The following is a 22,789-nucleotide window of genomic DNA, read 5'->3' on the forward strand; positions in this document are numbered from 1 at the left end:
GAAATGATCCTTAGCACCCAGGCATTGGTGACTATACAACAAATTCAGACAGGCAAAGGACCAGCATGGCATAAAAGTAATCACATTTATTCAAACAAAGGACATATAAAGAGTGTAAGCGCTTTCGTGTAGTACCACTATGCTTTATCAGACATAAAATGCACTCACAAACTCCCCCCTTTTTAAAAAACACCTTGTTCAATCACATCCTAAAATCATTAATTGGTAATTACTCAAATTAGAAAGTCAAGTGTGTTAAAGGCATCAATACAGTCTTGCAGGTTCTGTCATGCTACATAAAACTTTAAGCATCAAAATCTCATCCAATATATAACAGTAAATTTTATGAAACCCTATCAATTATTACAAAAATCAGCATGTTAAAAAACTGTAAAAAACTTAAAACAGTTAAAAGCAGCAGCATATGTCAAAATGCAACATGCAAGTACTAAATGCAAACCTTAAGACTTCCTCAATTAAACATACTGCATGTGCAATGGATGGATCATGCAATCCCTGACAGTACCAAGATGCTATCCTCCAAAGAAAGGAAGCCAATCTGGTGGTCCCCTGCTATAAACAAACTCTACAACAGAAGAAAGAAACTGTTGCAAAAAAGAGTAAAATCCCATGATTGGAGGAACTCCATGGTCAGCCTACATAAGAAGCTGAGATACCTCATAAAATCCTCCAAAACTAGTTACAAAAACAAAATCACCACTGATTCTAAAAGACAGCCACAAAGCATTCTATAGCTATGTCAAGAATCTCAACAGCAACACTCAAATCTGCTCTGAGTTACAGCACAATGGCACTAAATATACAGAACCAACTGATATTGCCAACATCCTGGCAGATAGGTTCAGTGCTAACTTTTCCCCTCTCTCATCCCCTAAAGGGCCGATCTCTATACCGGAAGAATGCAAAGTACCTGTAATTATGGCTGCACAGGTAAAAAACACACTCTCCAAAGCTAAGAACACAGCATCCATGGGACCTGACAACATCCTAGGCTGCATTTTACATGAACTACAGAACGAACTGGCACCCCACCTAAGTACCATGTTCAATCATAGCCTCATCTCAGGCTTTGTGCCCACTGAATGGCGCACAGCAACAGTTATCCCATTCCACAAAGGGGGAGCCACCACGGACCCCGGGAACTACCGCCCCATTAGCCTGACGAGCCTGGTCTGCAAGGCTATGGAGCGTATCATCATGGAACTTATAAACAATGATATTGGTAATCTCCAAACTCTGGACCCTACCCAGTTCGGGTTTGTAAAAGGCAGATCATGTCTCCTAAACCTGATAGACTTCTTTGAAGCGGTCACCAAAGCTGTAGATGAGGGTAAGGTGGTACACAGCTTATCTAGATCTCGCCAAGGCTTTCAACACCATCCCCCACTCTGGAATTATAGACAAACTCACTAAACTAGGTATAAATCCCTATGTCACAAGATGGGTTGCCAACTGGCTCACTGACCGAACCCACACTGTGAAAGTAGCAGACTCTAAATCCAACTTCAGACCAGTGACAAGTGGAGTACCACTGGGCTCAGTCCTGGGTCCTCTCCTGTTTGGTATCTACGTCTCTGAAGTACAGGCTAACACAGAAGGTCTTTGGCTAACAAAGTTCACAGAAGAATGCAAACTAGGAACAATAATCAAATCTCCTAACAATGTGGACATCCTACAAAAGGGCCTCACTGAGACAGATGCCTGGCGTCAAAGCCATGGCCTCAAACCCAATGCCAAAAAGTGCATTGTCATCCCTTTTGGTAAAAACTCTGCACCCATGAACTACCACATAGGTGGTAGTCTACTTAACACCGAAAGTGTGATAAGAGACCTTGGGACACAGGTGGACAGTAGTCTCTCCTTTGATAATCGCATTGCCACAGTAGTCAGGAAATCCTTCTACGTGACAAACCTCATCACAAAAGGTTTCTCATCCAGGAAAAAAGAGGTCATTGTTCCCCTCTACTAGTAACTCATTAAACCCATTATAGAGTACAACGCCCCTTTTGGTATATACCTCACAAGACATCTACAACAACTGGAAAGGCCACAGAAATACCTCACAAAGAGGATTACCGGCCTCAAACAGATGCCCTACGCAGACGTCTCAAAAAACTCCAGCTTTACTCTGTCACATATCGCCTACTCAGAGACGATCTCTGCTTAACATACAAAGCTATGTCAAACCCAGAGCTGTTGGACATGCTCCACATAAAGAAATCCCAATCCCTTCAAGCTACACGCTCTAGGGACCTAAACCTTGTCACCACAACAAACAGAACATGCTGGAGGGATAGATTCCTGTCTCAGAGACTTCCCATACTCTGGAACAAACTACCTATCTATATCAAACAAAGCTCCTCATTAGCACTCTTCTAGAAAAATCTTGATAACTGGATGGGAGATAGGAAATTCTCCCTGGGGATCACTGCTGTGGCTCTGCTTGACAGGGGCACAGGAAAATAATTTTCTTGGGTGGCAAAAGCCAGGGTACTGTTTGGCTAGGCTTATACAGGCCCTAGGGCCAATAGCCTAGTACCTACCTATGAACCTATTACATCTCATATCAATATGCACATCCCAAAATTTATCATAAGCGTAAACAAAAAAATCAATGTGTTAACTTTATGCATTTCTCATTTGCTGTTATTAAAATCTTTCTAAATATTGGCGTTAAATCATAAATGCATTTGCAAATCTCCTGAGTCAGACTACTGTCTGCTATATGAATCCCAATGAATATAACATCATCATATTTAAAAATAAAGCCTGAATTCCTTGATAAATATCTACAAAGAATCTAATCACACTCTATGCAAACATAATCTAGTTATACAACCTTAAGCCATACCATTACAAACTCGCCATGCTTCTAAGGCCCATGGCTTCCTCATTGCCAAATCTCGTGAGAAAGCCTATACGGGAAAACACTACTACCTGTTGCTGTAGCAAAAGAAAACTAGACAATTCTATATACGACTAGCTATATCAAACAAGTTTCACTAAATGAGCAAGCACACTCTCAAAAAAAACTATAACACTACATAGACATACATAAATAGAACTCGGTAAGCTGAACTAAATGCTTGTTCTAAAGTAATAAAATTCATTGTGGAAACGAGCACACTGCCACAAAGCTAACAAAAACCATAGTACATGTGACCACAACAAACTTATTATTAAACTAAACTAGCAATGACAAAAAAACTAAAAAATAATAAACAACATATATAAAAGAAAAACAACATTATCAGAACAAAAATTTCAATACTAAACAACTATACTAACAAATATAAAAGTAATAAAAAATGAAAGTGTAGAAAATGAAATGTAAAATACGAAAAATAATAAAAAACCTCAACTATACACAGTTAACTTTCTATCTCTCAAAAATGGTTTAAGTGACAGAGCTTCACTAAAACCATATATCTTATCCACTTATAAACGAACTATACAATTTTCTTCAAGTTTTTCCAAGACATTCCTGTTGTCACCTAACCTCACAGAAATAGGTAAAATTTGAAGTGTTATAAATGAAAAATCATGAGCACTATTTTCTTCTATAATATGTTTGGCTATAGCACTCCCGGTGTCCCCAGTGCTACTATAATATATATTCTCTAATTCTATTCCTCAAAGCCCTAGTAGTCATACCTACATAGAGCTGAGGACATTGCTTACACTGAGCTAAATAGACAACATTAGTTGTACAGCAATCTGCATAATGTCGCAATACATATTTCCTACCTGTCACAGGATGTATAAAAGTATTTCTATTAGCCACATATTTACAGAAATTAGTGTCTACATCTAAAAGTCCCTTCTCTCTCTGATGTAGTCTGGTCAGATATGAAACCTGTTCTGTGGCAAAGATGTCTTTTCAAAGACTTCAAATTCCTATAGGTGACCTGTGGACAAGATCCCACCACCTGTTTTATACCATTATTCGCTACCAGTACATGCTAGTTCTTACGTACTATTTCCATAATACTTTTATTATCAGAAATAAATGGAAGGCATAATCTACATTCTTTTTTAGAAGATGCATGAGGTCTATTAAACTCCAATCTATTCCCCTTGGAAAAATAGTGTTTGCCCTTCCCTTTCCTTTCTTGATATACTGCCTGAAGTTGTATATCACACTCAGGCTCAGAATACCCTCCATTCTGGAATTCTTCTTGCAATAGCTTAACTTGTTCATTTAATATAACATCCTTGCTGATGAGTCTCGAGAGACATACAGCCTGTTCCTTCGACACATTTTTAAAGACATATTTGGGGTGCATACTAGACCTCATTAAAAAACTATTCTGTTTACAGCTCTTTCTAAATATCTGGGTACTTAAGGTGGTGCCATCCCTAATCAATTTTACGTCCAAGAAATCAATCTCATCCCTAGTCTTATGGGATGTAAATTATAAAAAGGACGTCTTACCATTTAGAAACTCAGTGAACCCATCCAGTTCTTCCACTGAACCATGTCATATATAAAATACATCATCCACAAATCTACTACAGTGTATGAGATGTTTACTATATATTTCATTATTCAGTAATACAGTATTTTCCCAATGTGCCATCACAATGCTAGCATAAGAGTTGGCACAAGGGGTTCCCATGGCAACCCCATAAAGCTGAACAAAGTATTTCCCATCAAATGTAAACACATTGTTTGTTAGAACTAACTCCATTAGAATACATAAAGTCTGACTATAACCATTGTTAAAGTCACTATTACTTCTCAAAGGTCCTTCATGTATTGAATACTCACATCATTGGGAATACATGTAAACAACGAGCAAACATCCATTGTAACTAACATATCCGACTCACATAAAGGGACTTCTTCCAACTTTTCATAAAGAGTAATCAAAAAATGTTGTGTGTCTCTTAGTATGATAGATGACTTCAACAAAAGAGGGTACAAGCTCTTTTATAGATAAACTGACATAGGTTCCGTGAGCCATCCTTGTCTAGCTACAATGGGCCTATGTGGCGGGTCTGACAAGGATTTATGAATTTTGGGGAGACCTTTTATCAATGGAATTACAGGTTTTTCCACTATACAAAAGTCATATAAGTCTTTGCTAATATAGCTACATGAGACATTATCAAACAGCTCAGAATGGACCTTACCTATCAATTTATGTGCATCAGACAGTGTAACAGACTTATAAGTGTTTACATCAGACAACATTTCATGCATTTTATTAATATAGTCTTTACGATTGAGCACTACTATGGCACCTCTTTTATCAGAAGGGCATATAGTAATATGCTCATCTTTCTGCAATTCCTGCAATGCTCGAAAATCACTTGATGTAAGGTTATAAAAGCTACTCTTTCTACATGTAGTATTATAAAGCTTAAATAACTCATGTTCACATACACACAAAAAGGCTTCTACATGAGGATAAAATTCAGGACAAAACACACTTGGCTTCCTTAAAGGTGGTCTATGTGTACCAGAATCAGAGAACATTACATTTAACATCTCTTTCCGACAAAACAATTTCAGATCTAACATAACATCTCTAAAATTACTAGTGGCTGTGGGTATAAAAGTTAAACCCTTGTTTAGAATTTGTAACTGTTCATCAGTCAGTCTCACAAGAGACAAATTATAAACTAATTCTCCTTCATTTGTGTCCAAAAATTCTTGATTGATAGAGTGGTGAACTGTCCACTGGAGTGTTTCTATTACTTCCTTTCCCAACTGGACGACCTCTGCCTCTCTCTACTGTCTCTTATTGGCAGAGGCAAATTTAAAGACAACAACTTATCAGTGTATAACATATGTGGACCAGTTTTTAGTCTCACTACCGGTTGAGATGAAGCCATTGCACTGGCTACAGGTGCTTTGGAGGTATTAGGTGGAGAAGGAGTAGTGACTACAGAACTCAAAAGAATACCAGGATCCATTTCCTTGGAACCCCTGTCTTGTTTATCAAGTGGACTACATAACTGGCCCAGAGATTTCATATGTTCCTGTTCTTTATCTCTAGGTCATGAAAAAACATTGCCAGTTTTAAAATCTTTAAGGTCTCTTTCCAACGTTGACATTTTCTGTTGTTGCAACTCACACTCAAATGAGATGACAAATTATATGACTTCTTCAACGGCTTTGTCAACCGTAGTCTTAGATAACTGTTCAAATAATTTCTTCTTAGTCACATTCAACTCTGCCACCAAGCTTTCTTCTAACTGGGAAGAATGTTTAACTAAAAGTTGCATATACACATAGCTTGTGTCCAAGTTCAATTGCTGCCACTTGGACGATAAGCCAAGGTAAATTAACCATATGTGGGCATTTTAGTAATGCGTAGCCCAAATGGTACAATTTTAAAATGTAAGCAGGCCTCAAGATATTTCCTCTGCCATTGCCACTTTTTCAGTTTTATGAAAATTTCTGCCAATTCAGGACGTAATTTGAGATACTCATATAAATCAACATTATCCATTTCATCTCCATTATTAGCTTCTTTCAGTTCAAAAAGTAACAGTGGATTGATTACCTTCACATTGAACCAAATCATTAAAAGGATTCTTAGTTCTTGTAGAAGCCCCACAGGGAGGATTAAAATCCAGTTCAATGTTAATCCCTTCAGCCATGCTTCTGGGCAGGAGAATCAATAGTAACAAACAGCAAAAGCAAAACCACTGCCCCAGATCCAATCCTAACTCCACAAAAGTAATCCAACAAATTCAGACAAAGGACCAGCACATCATAAAAATAATCACATTTATTCAAAGGACATATAAAGCATGTAAGCTCTTTTGTGTAGTACCACTATGCTTCATTATACATAAAATGCTCTCAGAAACTCCCCTTTTTTAAAAAACACATTGTCCAATCACATCCTAAAATCATTAATTGGTAATTACTCAAATTAGAAAGTCAAGTGTGTTAAAGGCATCAATACAGTCTTGCAGGTTGTATCATGCTACATAAAACTTTAAGCATCAAAATCTCATTCAATATATAACAGTAAATGTGATGATACCCTGTCAGTTATTATGAAAAATCAGCATGTTAAAAAATTGTAAAAAACTTAAACAGTTAAAATCAGCAGCATATGTCAAAATGTAACATGCACATACTAAATGCAAACCTTAAGACTTCCTCAATTAAACATACTGCGTTACATTTCATATCAATATGCATGTCCCAGAATTTATTATAAGCATAAACAAAAAAAATCAATGTGTTAACTTCATGCATCTCTCATTTGCAGTTATTAAAAACTTTCTAAATATTGGCATTGAATCATAAATGCATTCACAAATCTCCTGAGTCAGATTACTGTCTGCTAAATGAATCCCAATGAATATAACATCATCATATTTAAAAAGAAATCCTGAATTCCTTGAGAAATATCTACAAAGAATCTAATCACACTCTATGCAAACATAATCAAGTTATACAACCTTAAGCCATTACGAACTAGCCATGCTTCCAAGGCCCATGGCTTCCTCCTTATTGCCAAATCTTGCGAGAAAGCCTATATGAGAAAACGCTACTACCTGTTGCCGTAGCAAGAGAACACTGGATAGGGTGGTTCAGATAATCAAATTGTTCAGATAAACAAACATATAATTGAACTGGATAAAAAAACTTCTAAAATGTTTTTGATGAAGATTAAACAAGATAAAGAAAACAAATTTACAGAAAGTACAAAACGGTACAGTATATTACTGCAGTACAAGCTCAAAAAACACAGACAAGCAAATACGTATAATGTTTACATATTCAGATTTTATGATTTTTCCTACCTGAAAACATTCTAAGACTGCGTTGGGATAACTGACGTTTCGGACAATCGCCTCTCTACTGTACACAAGTTGTAGCAGTAATCTAAAAGCTACAGGGACAGCAGAAATGAGGGAGCATATTCAGAGTAGTACATGAACATGTTCTAAGAGATAATCAATTTACAAGGAGAAGGTATGGAGGGAGGGGTTGTTGTTCATGGAAAGCAGTTTCCACCAGTAGTAGTTCTTTGCTCTTAAGTGTGGTAGCTCTCAAGAGTGTTTGGAAGATTCAAAGAAGGGAAATGAGGTATATGTATTCATATGGCCTCAAAGTAAAGCAGGAACCTTCGATATGGAATGACTGAAGGAGACTGTTTTATTTTTATTTATTTATTTTTGGTCAGTTAGATTCCACTGTACCTTTTACTCTTTTTCAAGGAAGACCTACAGTGGTATTTACACTGACTATATGAAATTTGGCTGGGATGCCATGGAAACCCACTTACTGTACCAGTAGGGGGCTATGTTAGAAGGAAAAAGGGAAGAAGTGTTTATCAGCCAGGGTGGTCTTGAAGGACTCGACAGGGACCTTAAAGATATGTTGGGACAAGCAATGAGTGTGACTGCTCAAAATGGCATAATTGTGAGGAAAAAGAAAATGATTAAAGTGGAGTTATCTGGAGTTGCAACTGTAAAACAGTGAAGGTGAAACGGGATGCTGTAATGCTTCACAAACTGTAACCTATCAGACTGAAATTTTGATTTGAAAAAGTGAATAGATCTGTGGACATTTATTGAGCAGGATAAGTAGCTACTCAATGTGGAACAGACAGTTACACACAATTTGTGAAAAGCAGATGGTGGTTTGTTTAAAGATGCAGAAAAACTAAGTACAACAAATTACACTACACAGATAGAATGCATGAGATCCCCAAGCAGTACTATTTGGCATGCAGGACAGAAAGGATCTAGTGGATGTGCAACATTGTTACAAAGTAACAACACTTGCTCAATACAACACAAAAGTACACATTAGAAATAAAAAGGTTATGTCTCACCATTAACATTCCATCTGTGATGTCGATCTTCAGCTATTCTTGACTTGTGGGTACGGTTCCGATCTTCAGAACCGATCCGGCCGATATGTAGCTTGCGTCAGCCAAAAATCTCTTGAGCTGGTAGTCTACCCACAATGCCCCTCTACATTACCTCAGATCAAGTTTGCAAGTATACTGAAGAAGACACTCTAACTCAAGCCAGAAGCCTTGTCCAAGGTATGCCTAACAATAAAACCTAGGACAGGATATCGCTCCACTAGAACTCCAAGGAAGGGGGCAGGTGAGGAGGGACGCAGGAATTGATGAAGATCCACAACACAGATGGAACGCTATGGTAAGACATAACTTCTTTATCTGATGTGTCAATCTTCATCTATTTTTGACTTATGGGACAGAGTCCCCAGCTACCTTATATCCTGTGTGACCCTACGGAAGAACATTCCTGAGAACCATAGAACCAAAGGAGGCTCTACCCCTGGAGACCATTTCCAATTTGTAATGAGTAATAAAAGTATGTGGTTTAGCCTATGTTGCAGCTGTGCAAATTAATGACATAGAAGCTTTAGAATGAAAAACAGCTGAAGTCACTACAGATCTGGTAGAATGTGCCTTCACTGGCATAGGGAGTCTTACATTTTCATTCATGTAAACGAAGGAAATACAATCCCTTAACCATCTAGATAGAGTAACCTTAGAAACAGATTTGCCCAAGGTTGCGCTTGCAAATGACTCAAATAATTGTTCTGATTGTCTAAAATGCTTAGTTCTATCCAGACAAAAATGTAATTGCCTTTGCACATTTATATTTATTTATTGCATTTGTTAACCGGGAAAGTCCACTGGGCCTGAAATGAGCCCATTTCCAGTGGAGGCCCAGAGAGAAAAGCTCCACAAAATTACATACAAAGAAAAATATTAACACACTTCATGGAAAAGTTCACAAAATTACTTACAAAGAACGTACTGATTCACATAGCAGAGGACATCAGGCACTACTATTACACTGAATGAAACTAATAAAATAATAGTGAAAAAAGTTACAATCCTGGAAAAGTTGAAGTAATAAATGGCATATGTTCACATAACACATAAATGAAAAATAAATCTACAGTATCCAAAAGGTGCAGGCAGTATTTGTCTTTATTAGAAAATTTTGGGAAAAATACAGGCAAGTTTATAGATTGATTAATACTGTTCTCTAAAATCACTTTAGGAAGGAAGGTCAGGTTTGTTCTGAGTGACACTCCGTCTTTATGGAAAACTAAATAAGGGGCTTTTGAACACAGAGCCTGTAACTCAGAGACTCATCTCGCTGAAGTGACACCTATGAGAAGCAATGTTTTAAGTCACATGTAGCTGCAGGTTCAAATGGAGGTAAATTAAGAGGCTGCAATACAATAGTCAAATTCCACTGTGGAAATGGATCCTTGAAAGAGGAATTTATATGGATGGTGCCTTTAAGAAAAACCTTGCAAAGCCTGTGAGAGATTAAAGGCTGGTCACCAATACGGAAATTTGAAATAACTGCTAACATAACCTTGACTGTGGAAGCAGAAGCTCCTTTACCAAAAATGGTTGCTAGAAACTCTAAAACTTTTTCTACTGGCACTGAAAAGGGATCCAGACCATTATCAGAAGCCCAAATAGAAAATCTCTTCCATTTACTATGGTAGAGAGTCCTGGTGGATGGTTAATGAGATGCCAACAAAACAGTCATACAGGAGAATGAATATCATTATGCTTGGCAACTAATGAAACTGGAGAAACCAAGCAGTTAACTTGAGAGTCTGTAGAATGGGATGCACTAGTCCCTGAGAATGGGACAGAAGGTACGGAACTGGATCCAGAATCCACAGGCGGTGAAGTAGATGAGGTCAGAGGAAGGGAAACCATATCTGTTAAAGCCAGTACGGTGCAATGAGGATCACTTTGCTTCTCAACCTAGGTGCTTTCTTGAGAAAAGGTGGGATCAGAGGGAAAAGGGGAAAGGCATAAAGGAGGCCCGCGGGCCAATCATTTATTTATTTTATTTTATTTTACATTTGTTTACCGGGCTAGTCCAACTGGATATATGTCCATTTTCAGTGGAGGCCCTGGGAGAAAAGCTCCACTACATACTACTAAACAATGTCAAGATATACATCAATATACAAAAATAGGGGGAAAAAACATATGCAATAAACCTTGAAACAGGTTGTATAAACTTTTGAGTAGAATCTAAATCTAGGATGGTAAAAAAAGAAAAGATGAAGAAGATTGAATACTCTGTTAGAGTTTGTAGAAAAGAAAAAAGAGAAAGGTTGTTAAGGAATCAGATAAAGATGGAAAAAAAAAGACAGCTAACCAGGGTTATGACATGAACATAGCCAATGGTTATTTAGGAAGAATTTTAGTTTAGTTTGAAATAGGGAGAGTGAAATTAGGGATGTAAGGTCTTGTGGTAACTTGTTCCATATTTTGCCAACTGAGTTGGAAAATGTGGAGTCACCTGCTGAGTTTTTGGATCGGGATGTTTGGACCAGTATTTTGTTGGTGGAGCGTAGGTACCTCTGATTGTTATAGGGCGTTATGAGGGTGGAGAGTATTGGAGTGTTGTCAGGGTGATGTAGGGCATTATGGGCAATAGTGAGTTGATAGTATTGTATGAGGTGTGGTAGTTCCAGCCACCCAAGCTTCTTGAGATTTAAACAATGATGAGTTCTATATGGAGAGGCAGTTGCAAATCTGGCAATGTTATTATATGATGTAGTAAGTTTGCTAAGATTATGTTTAGAAAGATTTGTGTATATGGAGGAAGCATATAAAAGGGTTGAGATTAAGTGGGTTCTAGCTATTGTAGTTTTGGCTTCAGGAGTAAGAAAAGATTTGATTCTGTAGAGAGAGCCTAGTTTTCTGTTGGTAGATTTTATTGTAAGATTAATATGATTGTCAAATTTTAATTGATTGCCAATAGTAATACCCAAGAGTTTTGTTGTTTGGTCAGGAGAGATAATGGTCCCATTATCAGATATTAGCGTGAAATGGATAGAGGTAGACAAGTGGGTGGGTGAAAAGAGCAAGAGTTTGGTTTTCTTGGGGTTAAGGAGAAGACAATGATTAGAGAACCACTGTTCTATAGTTGAGAAGGTTTTTTTGTGTGAGAGAGTGAAGTTCTGACTGAGTTGAGGCTGAGCAAATGATGGTAGTGTCATCTGCATATTGAATGCAAGTTGTTTGTGGAGTAGCTAGATGAAGCTCATTAATGAAAATGGAAAACAAAAGAGGACCTAAAATAGAGCCCTGAGGAACTCCTATAGTGGTGGGGAGAAGATCAGAGAGTTGGTTGTCCCATAGAGCATCTCTGGGGGACTCCACCATGGGGGAATTAATGCAAAGTAGCCTCTGCACTTGTTGTTCAGGAGTGAAGCAAACAGGTCGTAACAAGACTGGCCCCAGCGAAGGAAGATCCTCTTCACTACTCTGGAATTTATAGACCACTGATGCGGCATGAGGATGCATCTGCTTAGCTTGTCTGCAATCATGTCTGAACTCCCCAGGATGTGCATTGCTATCAGAAAATGGTTGGAAGTTATAGCCCATCGCCACACTTGAAGGGCTTCTAGACACAGCGAACAGGACTTGTTTCCCCCTTGCTTGTTGGTGTCCCAGACTACAGACATGTCTGATTGAATAGCTATCATCCCCTGAGGTAAGGCAGAATGAAACTCTTGCAACACCAAAACCAATGCTCTTAGCACAGTGATATGCATATTAGCTTTTGAGGGAGACCAAGTAGTTTGGACTGTCTCCCTGAGATAATGCCCCCACACCCCATATGAGAAGCATCCGTGGTTACTATGGCTTTGGGCTGCTGGGGACAAAGTGGCATCCTAGAAGAATCTCCTTGGAGTGCATCCACCAGGTTAGGTCATTTTTGCACTGGCTGGAAATGAAACCTAAGTGATTCTTGGGGTGGGTTAGAATAGACCATTGGTTCACCACTGCAGATGTCTCATGTGAAACCTTGCCATTGGAACTAACGTGATCACTGCAGCCATAGAGCCCAATGCCTGCAGAATTTGCTGAGCTGGTATTTTGTTTGAGCAAAGGAGAGGGTGAACCTGAAATTTTATTTTCTGTAACCTGCGGTGCAGAAGCCATGCCACACAAGACAGAGTGTTGAGACGAGTTCCGATGAGTTCCATATCCTGAGAAGGGGTTAGTTGAGACTTTGCAAGATTGACTATGAAACCCAACTGTTGAGATAGTTCCAGAATGAAGTCCATTATTCGTAGTAGTAGATGCCTGGTGGAAGTGGTGAGGAGCCAGTCAACTAGATTAGGAAACACTCGGAATCCATGCAGCCTCAAATATGCTGTGACCGCTGCCATGCATTTGGTGAACACTCTGGGGGCTGTGGTGAGACCAAAGAGCAGCACTCTGAATTAGTAATGACTGGCTCCTAGCTGGAAGCAGAGAAACTTTCTTGAGTGCTTGTCCATCGTTATGTGGTAATACACATCTTGAACGTTGATAGAGCACATCCAATCATTTTCCTCTAAGAAAGGAAGAATTGACAGAACCATGACCATCCGGAATTCTGACTATTGGACAAATTTTTTCAGAATACTGACATCCAAAATTGGTCTGCTTTCTTCTGTTTTCTTTGGCACCGAAAAGAATCTGGAGTAAAATCCAGATCCTAATTGGTTTGGTGGGAGTTCTTGGATGACTCTTTTTTTCTAGCAGCTTTTGTATTTCTAATGCTGCTTGATCTCTCTGACTGGGAGAAACATCGGGGAGTCTTGCTTGTGTTCTCGGGTAAAGAGTGAAGGGGATTACATAACCTCTGGAAATGATCCTTAGCACCCAGGCATCGGTGGTTATACACCGCCAGGCGGATGGATACAAGTAAAATCTTCCACAGACGGCCTCCAAAGGCAAGCAATCGGGCCCCCTTTCAGGACTGCTAGTAGGGTTGACCACAGAAGAACTCCCTGGAACCATGATTCTGCAGACCACCCCTGCCCCTGGGATGGTGTCTTCCATTGTAACTCCCCCCTCTGCCCCGAGGGGAGTTCGAACCACATGTGTCCTGGAAAGGCTTCTGGGACTTCTTGAACCTCATCTTACCACTCCTTTGATTCCTGAAGTAGGATCGTTGAGGAATGGAAAAACATAATGCCCACAGCAGACAGAGTCTTTCCACCCTTTTTGCACCTGGACAGAGTTTCCTTTACTTTGGGTCGAAACAAAGAGGATCCGTCAAAAGGGGAATTGACGAAGGAAGACTTGAATGGTTCCACAAACTCACACAGGTGCATTCAAGCATGTCGTCAAATAGCAACACCTGAACCTGCTGACCTGCTTGCCCCTTTGGCTGCATGATTGATGAGCCTCATGGACGAATTTGAAATAGACTCCAGGGTAGCTAACTGGGAGGCCACTTTTTCTTGGACCCCCTCAGCAACTGCACCTACCAGGGCATCTGACAGCTCCTTGACCAGATCCCGCCGAAGTCTAGTGAAGTGTGCCAAAAAATTCAAGGAGCTGATGGAGACGATTGATGATGCATAGATCCGCTTCCCAAATCTGACCATCGCCCTGAACTCTTGGTTAGGGGTATGTACATTAGAACTTTCCTTGGCTAGTTCTTTCTTTTTGACAGCTCTACCACCATGGCATCAACTACTAAGCCCTTTACCCAATGAGGATGGTCTTCAGGAGTGGAATGTATCTTGTCAGGCCTCCAAGGGACAGGTTCTACAGAGTCAGGAGCCTTCCAAGCTAAGCGATCAATTTAATTAGGTCATCAGCGGGTGGAGTCACCCAGGAGGTAGACAGGCGAGCACTAAAGGCCAGCAAGTACACAGATTCCTCAGAGGAAGGGTCTTTGGGCTTCCAATCACCCCTCTGTTTTAGGATCTCAAGAATGTCTCCAAAGGAGATGTCTTCCAGAGATGACCATGGGGAACCCTCCCCCTCATCAAAATCCTTGATGGATTCCTCAGAAGGATCAAGATGTTGCCTCTTACACAATCTCTTTTGAGGAGGCTCTTCATTGGGAACATCTGAAGAGGACTTGGAAGAGGGGACACCTTTAGTAGGTAAGTTTTGTGACCTTGGGGCTCACTGTCCAGGGGTCGAGGTTGATGGTAGGACCGAAAAACCTGAGGTCACAAGGAGAGACTCTGATAACACAGGAGCCACCTGAGACAAGGCAGTAGCCAAAGCTCTTTCCATGGATTGAAAGGCAGGACCCCCTGAGGAGGGATGGGAGTCTGGAACCGAGACAGACAAACTCAGAACCAAGGTCACACCCCGCCCCAAGTGACCCACCTGAAAAACCGGAACCGAGGAAGAGTCCTCTATCAGCAGAGCCCGAAGAGGCAAGGCCGGCTCCATAGAAAAATTCAGAGCCAACTCAAACCCCTTGGACCTGACTGCAAAGACACAGTCCTGGGGACCCAATGGTGCCAAACATATCAAAGCAGTCAGAGCCAGGCTCAGCGTCGAAGACAAAAAGGTTGTTGGCGCTGAAGCCATTGGAACCTGTGAGGTTGGAGTCAAGATCTCTAAAGCCTGTGAAGTGGCCAGAGGAGGAGAATAAGAAGGGGTCGTAGGGGAGAAATCCCATGCACCAGAAGGAAGAGGGGGTTGAGAAGATGAGGGAAGACCCCTGATTGTCAGGATCTGATCTACCAACCTTACAATATCAACTTCAGGGAGACTTCTGGTGGAGCAGATGGAAAACCCAGAAGGAGACTCGGGTCTCTCCAGAAAAGGACTAGGGAGTTGTCCAACAACAGGGTCCAAGGAGGGAGAAAAAGTAGTCCTGGGTTGAGTGGAAATATCAGTCTCTGGCACTGTCTGCCTCGCTGTGGGAGATATCGGTGCCAGCACGGCAGTAGTGACAATTGGTGCCAGTGTCGGAACCATGATCAACGTAGGAACGGTAGTAGTCAATAGTTGAATAAGTGCCGTGGTCAGTGTCAAAGGCACCGGTATGGATATCGGTGCCGAAGGAAGGTTTAGACTGCTGCAAAAGCTTCAGAACTTTAACTTTTGGTTCCAAAGAGGAACCTGTAGATGCCATGCGTATGCTTCCTAATAGTCGGTGCCAAAAGAGATGTTGGTACCGAACGAGATGACTTTGATCCAGAGCCCGGAGAAGACTGGTTGGCCTCAGACAAGGCTTCCTCACAAGGGGCTTTAAGGAGCCCTTTGAGAATAAGTTTATTTTTCCTCTCTACTAGAGTTCTGTTGCCAAAACCCTGGAATATTGTACAACCAACACTCAAGTGGGGCGCACACAAACAATACACGCAACAGTCGTGGTTATCTGAGTTTGGCATTTTTCTGATGCACTCTGTACACTGTCTGAAGCCCATAGTAGAGCTTTCAGGTTTTTCTGCCATTGTCCTAAATAAAGAAGCAGGAGAGGCAGAAAGAAAGGAAAGAATTGGGAAAGGACAGAACTCAGTTACATCACAAAGAAGAAATCTACCAGCGATGGTAGAAAGATTACCAATGGTAAAAAGGAGGGGGAGTAGAGGGGGGCAAGAGAAGAAAAACTACCAATGATGGCAGTGGAAAATACCAATGGTAAAAGGGAACAAACACACTTACACTGAGGGTAGACCAAAGACTTTTTTAAACTATAGAATAAAAATTAGAAAACTACTTAAGAAAGAAGGTAAATAAAGTTTTTACTTAGCTATGAGAGAGGAATTGGCTGACGTGTCTTGTTCTGAGAGTGGCAAACAAGATCTGGGGTAATGTAGAGAGGGGCGTGGTGGGTAGACTAGCAGCTCAAGAGAGTTTTGGCTGATGTGAGCTATATATCGACCAGATTGGTTCCAAGGATCAGAAACGCACCTACAAGTCAAGAATAGATGAAGAGTGACAACATCAGATGTTATATTACAGAACAGCACAGTCAGGTGACTTTGGCTTATTTTGAGGTTTTTCCCAAAATGTTAAATCCAAAACATGTCAAAAAACATAAGATGCCTACCAATTCCAAAATGATGTAAAATGTGGTAGCCACTTACACCGCAAGTATAAATTCAGCAAAGTGGGGTGCCTTTTAAAAAAGGAGAAAAAAATCACTCCAAAATCCATTCAAGTCGAAGAAATCAAGAAAGTGCTGGTAAAGAAAGAAAAAGAAAAAAAAATGACAGCTCCAAGAATGTATAGCATGAATGGAACAAAACAAGCAGGACAAAAAGAGTATGGTAGGAGTTGGTGACGTACTTGATGTTCTCAGCATGTAGGGCAGCAGTTTGTCTCAGGAGCTTTGGGATGGCAAAAGATGTAGGATATGCAGGAGAGCAAGGGAGCTTCAGGGGATAAAACAAGTGTTAGAGATGATTTCCATTGCTTTGAGGGCATCTCAGGTGAAGCATGAGTAAATAAGTGTTGATTTGTATAATGTTCTGGAACATTTCTTTTCATATGGCAGTTCCATATATATTCCATATATTTCATGACCATAGTACATATCTGTAGTAAAACACACTATTGGTTAGTAAAATGAGAAAGGGCTGAGTGAGACTGGACAGGAGGAACGGGAATTTGTTAGAAATGATAATATGAGAAAAAGTAGTTAGGAAAGCAAAGAACAAGGGCAGAGGTGGTATGAGGATTTCAAAGAAGTCAAGTAACAATAAGAGTAAACTGAAAGAAAAAAAAAGTAAATGTAGCCATGAAAATCTGGGCAAGATGAAGGGAAAGGTGCAGGCTGTAGTGACAAGTAAAGATGAGGAGACAGACTAAGAACTGACTTAATAGGAACCAAAACCACAAGAAAAGCATGAAGGAAATGGGCCAGGAATGGACATTCTGTAAGGCAAGATGAAGACATGATGAAAGCAATGCAATAACACAATGAACTTGTAGGAAGACAGGAAGAGTACAAGGGGAAAAAAATACATCGCAGAGAGTAAGGCCACATTCAATGAGGAAAGCTATGATAATAGACAATTGAGGGCAGTACATTTGGAGGGAAAAGACTGCATATAGAATGGTTAAGGACATGAGACAGAAAGTAAAGACGTGAGAAGATGGTTTGGGTGATTTAGCACTTTGCCATGAAAAGAATTCAGAGACTTAGCGAGGAAAACAAAGGAGACCAGGTTACAGCACAAAGAGTCTCTGGGCTCAGACTTAGCAAGACACAAAGGAAGTCACAAAGATGGTCAAGAAGGGGAAAGGTAGATGCATGTTGTGGCATTAATGACCTGCAAGCAGAGAGAGCTGTGGTGCTAGTAAGCAGAACAAGGGAAGTTGCAGAGAGATGCCAGGACAGGGGGGTTGGAAGTAGCAGTCTCAGAAGCATTACCTGCACCAGCAGCCAGTCACCAAGGAAGGAGAGAATTAAGAAATATAACAAATGGCTAAGAATAACTTGGGACTAGTAGGAAGAAGGAGGAAACCTTACAGACAAAACAGTTCTGTGACAGGTACAGTCTCCATCTTAACACAGAAGAGATAACACTGCTCAGAACTGGGATGGAAAGATACATCTCAATGACCGTACCTTTAAACTAAAACAAATAGTGGAAAGGGTGACACCCTCTGTGTTCATTGAGTCACACTACATTAAACTATTGCTCAACAACTGTCATACAACAGCTCATACTCCAGCACATCGTGGAAACAGGCCTTTACATGGGTCCTGCTACAGGGAGGGGGGCAAATTCAATACTCCTACTGTTTCCTCCATTGGCAATGCTTTTATCGATCAGGAGTCGCTGTCAAATTTTTGTCGAGCCATGACTCAATGAAAAGAAAAACAAAGAAAAAATAGTCATATCTTCATGCAACAGCATGACACATACCTCCCTTGTTCCACGGTAAAGGCTATACCATACACATAATACATAGCACCTGATACATCTCTCAAAATGTAGAAAGTCTATGTTGTACCACCACACCTGTAACTGTACTAGCAATGCTGACACAACCCATACCCTATAGATGGTGTTCCTTATGCACAACATATACTGTTTTCTTTAACTATTTTTATGATTATAGCATTGAAGTATTTTTTGTCCTACGGAAAGTATATACACACAGAAACACACACAAATTTCTTTCAATATGTTTGTATAAATATATAATATATGTGTGTATGTATTTTATATAGATATATATATATATATATATATATATATATATATATATATGCACACACACACACAGCAGCTCTCATTCTCTTAACTCCAGAATCAGGAACAAAACCGGAAGTAATCCGGAGCATCCAGGGACAATAACTTGAAAAGTTAAAAAAACAAAGCAGTATCCACGATAGAAGGCGCCAACCAGTAATTTTTAAAAAAACAGAGTTGTCCAATTTTATTTCGAACACACACAGATAAACATAAACGCCTTCACCATACATCCATTTGCGTTTTCGTCATGAAAATGACTTCATCAGATAACCAGCATACCCTAAAGCATTTAATTTATACTTAAATATATCATTTTCCACCAATAAAAATTCACCTTTAATTAATTAATTAATTATCTATCTTATTATATAAACCTTTTTTATAAAAATATATGCATATATGTATAAAATCCATTTCAATTAAATATTGTTAAATATACTAAATGTATTTTATTAAATATAATATTGTAAACATATTCAGTTTAAAAACAATCATTAATTAAAACATCTATTAAAACTGAAACATTTAAAACCATTGATATTACTTGAAGGGAAATAGTGTATCTCATACCCATGAATTTAATAAAACAGTGCCCTCTCAAGTAATATCAATGGTTTTAAATGTTTCAATTTTAATAGATGTTTTAATTAATGATTGTTTTTAAACTGAATATGTTTACAATATTATATTTAATAAAATACATTTAGTATATTTAACAATATTTAATTGAAATTTCAGTTTCTATAGTACTGATGGGCTAGAAATAGGCGAGAAGATCTTTGATTAAGTAGTTTTACGAATAAGCAGTGTTAACAGGCCTACCTGCAATATCCAAGTCTGCCTTAAAGTGCATTGAGTGAGTATGGATTACCCCTAAAGAGGTCTCCCCAACTCTGTGTCCATATTTCGCGTTATCCCCATAGAAGTATGCAGTGGATATGTAACCGGTAGGATGTGCTTGAAATTTTATCGCTCCATTTTGGTAAAATATGACATCCCAGATGTAATCATAGTTGCCCACCGTAGATGTTGTTCTGATAACCAATACAGAGTTTGTCAGCCCTCCATAATTGAAATAATTTAAATCTGAAAAATGGCGCCTCAGCGGAATCTCAGCATTGTATTCAAAAATGCAGATGCTGTCTCGGGTTTTTCGAAAGCTAAATGGATCTATGCATGCCTCAGTGTCTACATATGTTGCCAGGTATGGACAGTCAACCCCTCTGACTAACTGATGCGCAAATCTGCCAAGCCCGTGGCTTCCGTCTATGTAACGGTTCATGGTAGAAGCTGGGGTATTCGAACCATAGACTGCAATTGCTTCTTGTACACTCAGTTCATAAGCGATTCTTACCCAATCATATCTGATGTCAAACAACCGCATGCCCGACACCAGACTGACTCCAAACGAAAAACTCCAGCGATAGTACATGACGTGGTTGTCTTGAACGCTGTACCTCAGACCGTGCAAAGGGAATTGCACAGGAGCCAAGCTTATGTGCTTCTTTTTGGGTTTTAATGATGCATAATTTTCGTACTCGAAATGGACCTGCTTAAATTTATTTAGGGGGAGAGTGCCGTTAATATGATGTGCTTCTACCTCCCTCATGCCATTAAAATACTGGCCACAGTAAAACACTTTCTTAACGCTCCATTCCGACAGATTCAAACTACTGTGATCAACCAGTACTTCCAAACCAACAGGGTGTAGAAAAAAACCGCTTACGTTTTGGAAAATAACAATCCAACTTTTCCGGTCTCCCGAACGGAACCCTCTCGGTCCTGCGGTTATGCGAGCGAGCTTATGCCAGTCTGCACCAAACGTATCATTCATGGTTCGCGGTGCTTTAGCGAATTCATCATTGATAGTGGATGAGATCTGCTGGTATTCATTCACAAGCACTGGTCTGGCATTAAAATGTATGGGGTTATACTTATTCCGTGTGATATCCATGTGGTAAGCCGGGTTTGGTAGTGGGCCAACCACATATTCTGTAACGTTTGGGGGGTGCACAGCCCCAAAGACAACCACAGCCCGGGCCTCCCTCACAGGTTTGGGTCCCTCCATATCTAAGTATTCCAAGGCTTCCCTTTTCTTGGGAAGCTCCAGTTCAATCAAGTAGATGTAATTGTCTGAGGGATTTGCGAAGAAAACATTCACTAGATTCATCCCAATCTGCCTCTTGAGATAGTTCTCCACAGTCTGCAGCTCAGAGGAACTAAGATCAGAGAAGATCTTGCTCTTCTCATCATGTTTTGGATAGACAGTGCTCGGTGACTCTGCCGTCCAAGGAGCATTTTTAGACGTTTTTCCTGACATCAAAATGCAGATCAAAACTACAATTGTTACCAGAGCAAGCAGTAGTAATACTGACAGAATTTTGGGATTCATTTTGGCTGTAAATGTGACAGATTACAAAATAATACTGCTCAAGGTCTTCCAGTAAGACCTCTGCAGCAGCGCCCCTCATACCCTGTGTTATATACACCACCAGGTCTCCGGACATGCCCATTCAGAACAAGACCACTCCCTCGAGCAATGGGGTACCTTGAACAGACAGAAATGGAAACTGTATCGTCCGTCCCTTGCAAGACAGACCGGAAAAAGTTGAATTATTCCGCAGTTCACATCCTTTACTATTTATTCGTTTGTTTTCTGTCAGCAAGAAGTGATTAACACAGATATACTATACTACAATTACTTTCGCGGAGACACCATATCCCGAATTTCCACTTCGTTATCCTCACTTCACTCAAATATTTGCTAGATATACTTTAAACTTCTACCTTTTTCTGCAGGCTGAGACTGAAACTGGTTCACTGGAATCAGTTCAGTAAATACATAGGGTTACCTACCACCTGTACCTCTTTGCAACGCTGTCCTACGAAAAAAATTAAAAAATGGCGAATGTCCTGGGATTTTAGGACAAAATAACATGCTCGAAGTGTCCTTTAATTATTGCATAAACAGTTATTTTTCCGTAGCTGGAAACCTAAATGTAATAACAGCATAAGTAACTCAAATGCTACATTAAGTTTTTAAATACCGCTGATGTGGTGCAGCGGATAGAGTTGTCACCTCCACAGCAAGACTTCCATCCTTGGCTGCGGTCCCTTCTGTGCGGAGTGTGCATGTCCTCCCTGTGTTCGTGTGGGTTTCCCCGGGTGCTCCGGTTTCTTCCCACATTCCAAGACATGCAGTAGGTTTAATTGGATACTCTAAATTACCCATAGGTGCGAATGTGTGGTGCGAAAGAAGACCCCGACCCCACATGGGAAAAGGGGCTGTGGATAGGCAGATTTTATAGCGACAGCACAATATATAAGACAGCTGTAAAATCGGGTTCATATTACGTTATCGAAACTTTAAAAGTTCGAACGCTAAATGGTGGAACCCATATTTTCGAACTTTTAAAATTTCGAAAACGACAAAAAAAAAATAATAAAAAAACGAAAAAATTACCTAACGGGTGTAAGCAGGGGGGCTTGCCCCTTTGCACCCCCCCCCCCACCTCTGTTCTTTACATATACCAACTCCGAGACCGCACTACAGTGCAGTAAAGGAAAATCTTTCCTATCAGCACTGAACGGAGATCTCCGTTAACCTGTTCGAACTTTTAAAACTTCGAACATATGGGTTCGTCTATCAGGCGTTCGAACTTTTAAAAGTTCGACAAGGTAATATGTAACCGTAAAATCTACTAGATCAAACTGAACTGCAACATCTGATCAAATAATGTACATCATGTACGTATGAAACATGATACTGTGTAAGTTATTCAGGAAGAAGAACCGATAATACCC

General features: G+C 39.9%; 1 protein-coding gene across 1 annotated transcript in view; it reads right to left on the bottom strand.

The window, feature by feature from the left end:
- The window catches only part of LOC122787775 (membrane primary amine oxidase-like), a 579,965-nt gene extending 558,551 nt beyond the window's left edge, over nucleotides 1-21,414 (bottom strand). The window contains exon 1 of the mRNA XM_044054674.1: nucleotides 19,808-21,414. Coding sequence (XP_043910609.1) covers nucleotides 19,808-21,377 — 1,570 coding nt within the window. The 5' untranslated portion in view covers nucleotides 21,378-21,414. The remainder of the gene's footprint in view (nucleotides 1-19,807) is intronic.
- Between the last annotated feature and the right edge of the window lie 1,375 nt (nucleotides 21,415-22,789).

Source organism: Protopterus annectens, chromosome 13.part0 (assembly GCF_019279795.1).
Source record: "Protopterus annectens isolate FY-2018-M chromosome 13.part0, PAN1.0, whole genome shotgun sequence".
In the NCBI taxonomy this organism is placed as follows: Eukaryota; Metazoa; Chordata; order Ceratodontiformes; family Protopteridae; genus Protopterus; species Protopterus annectens.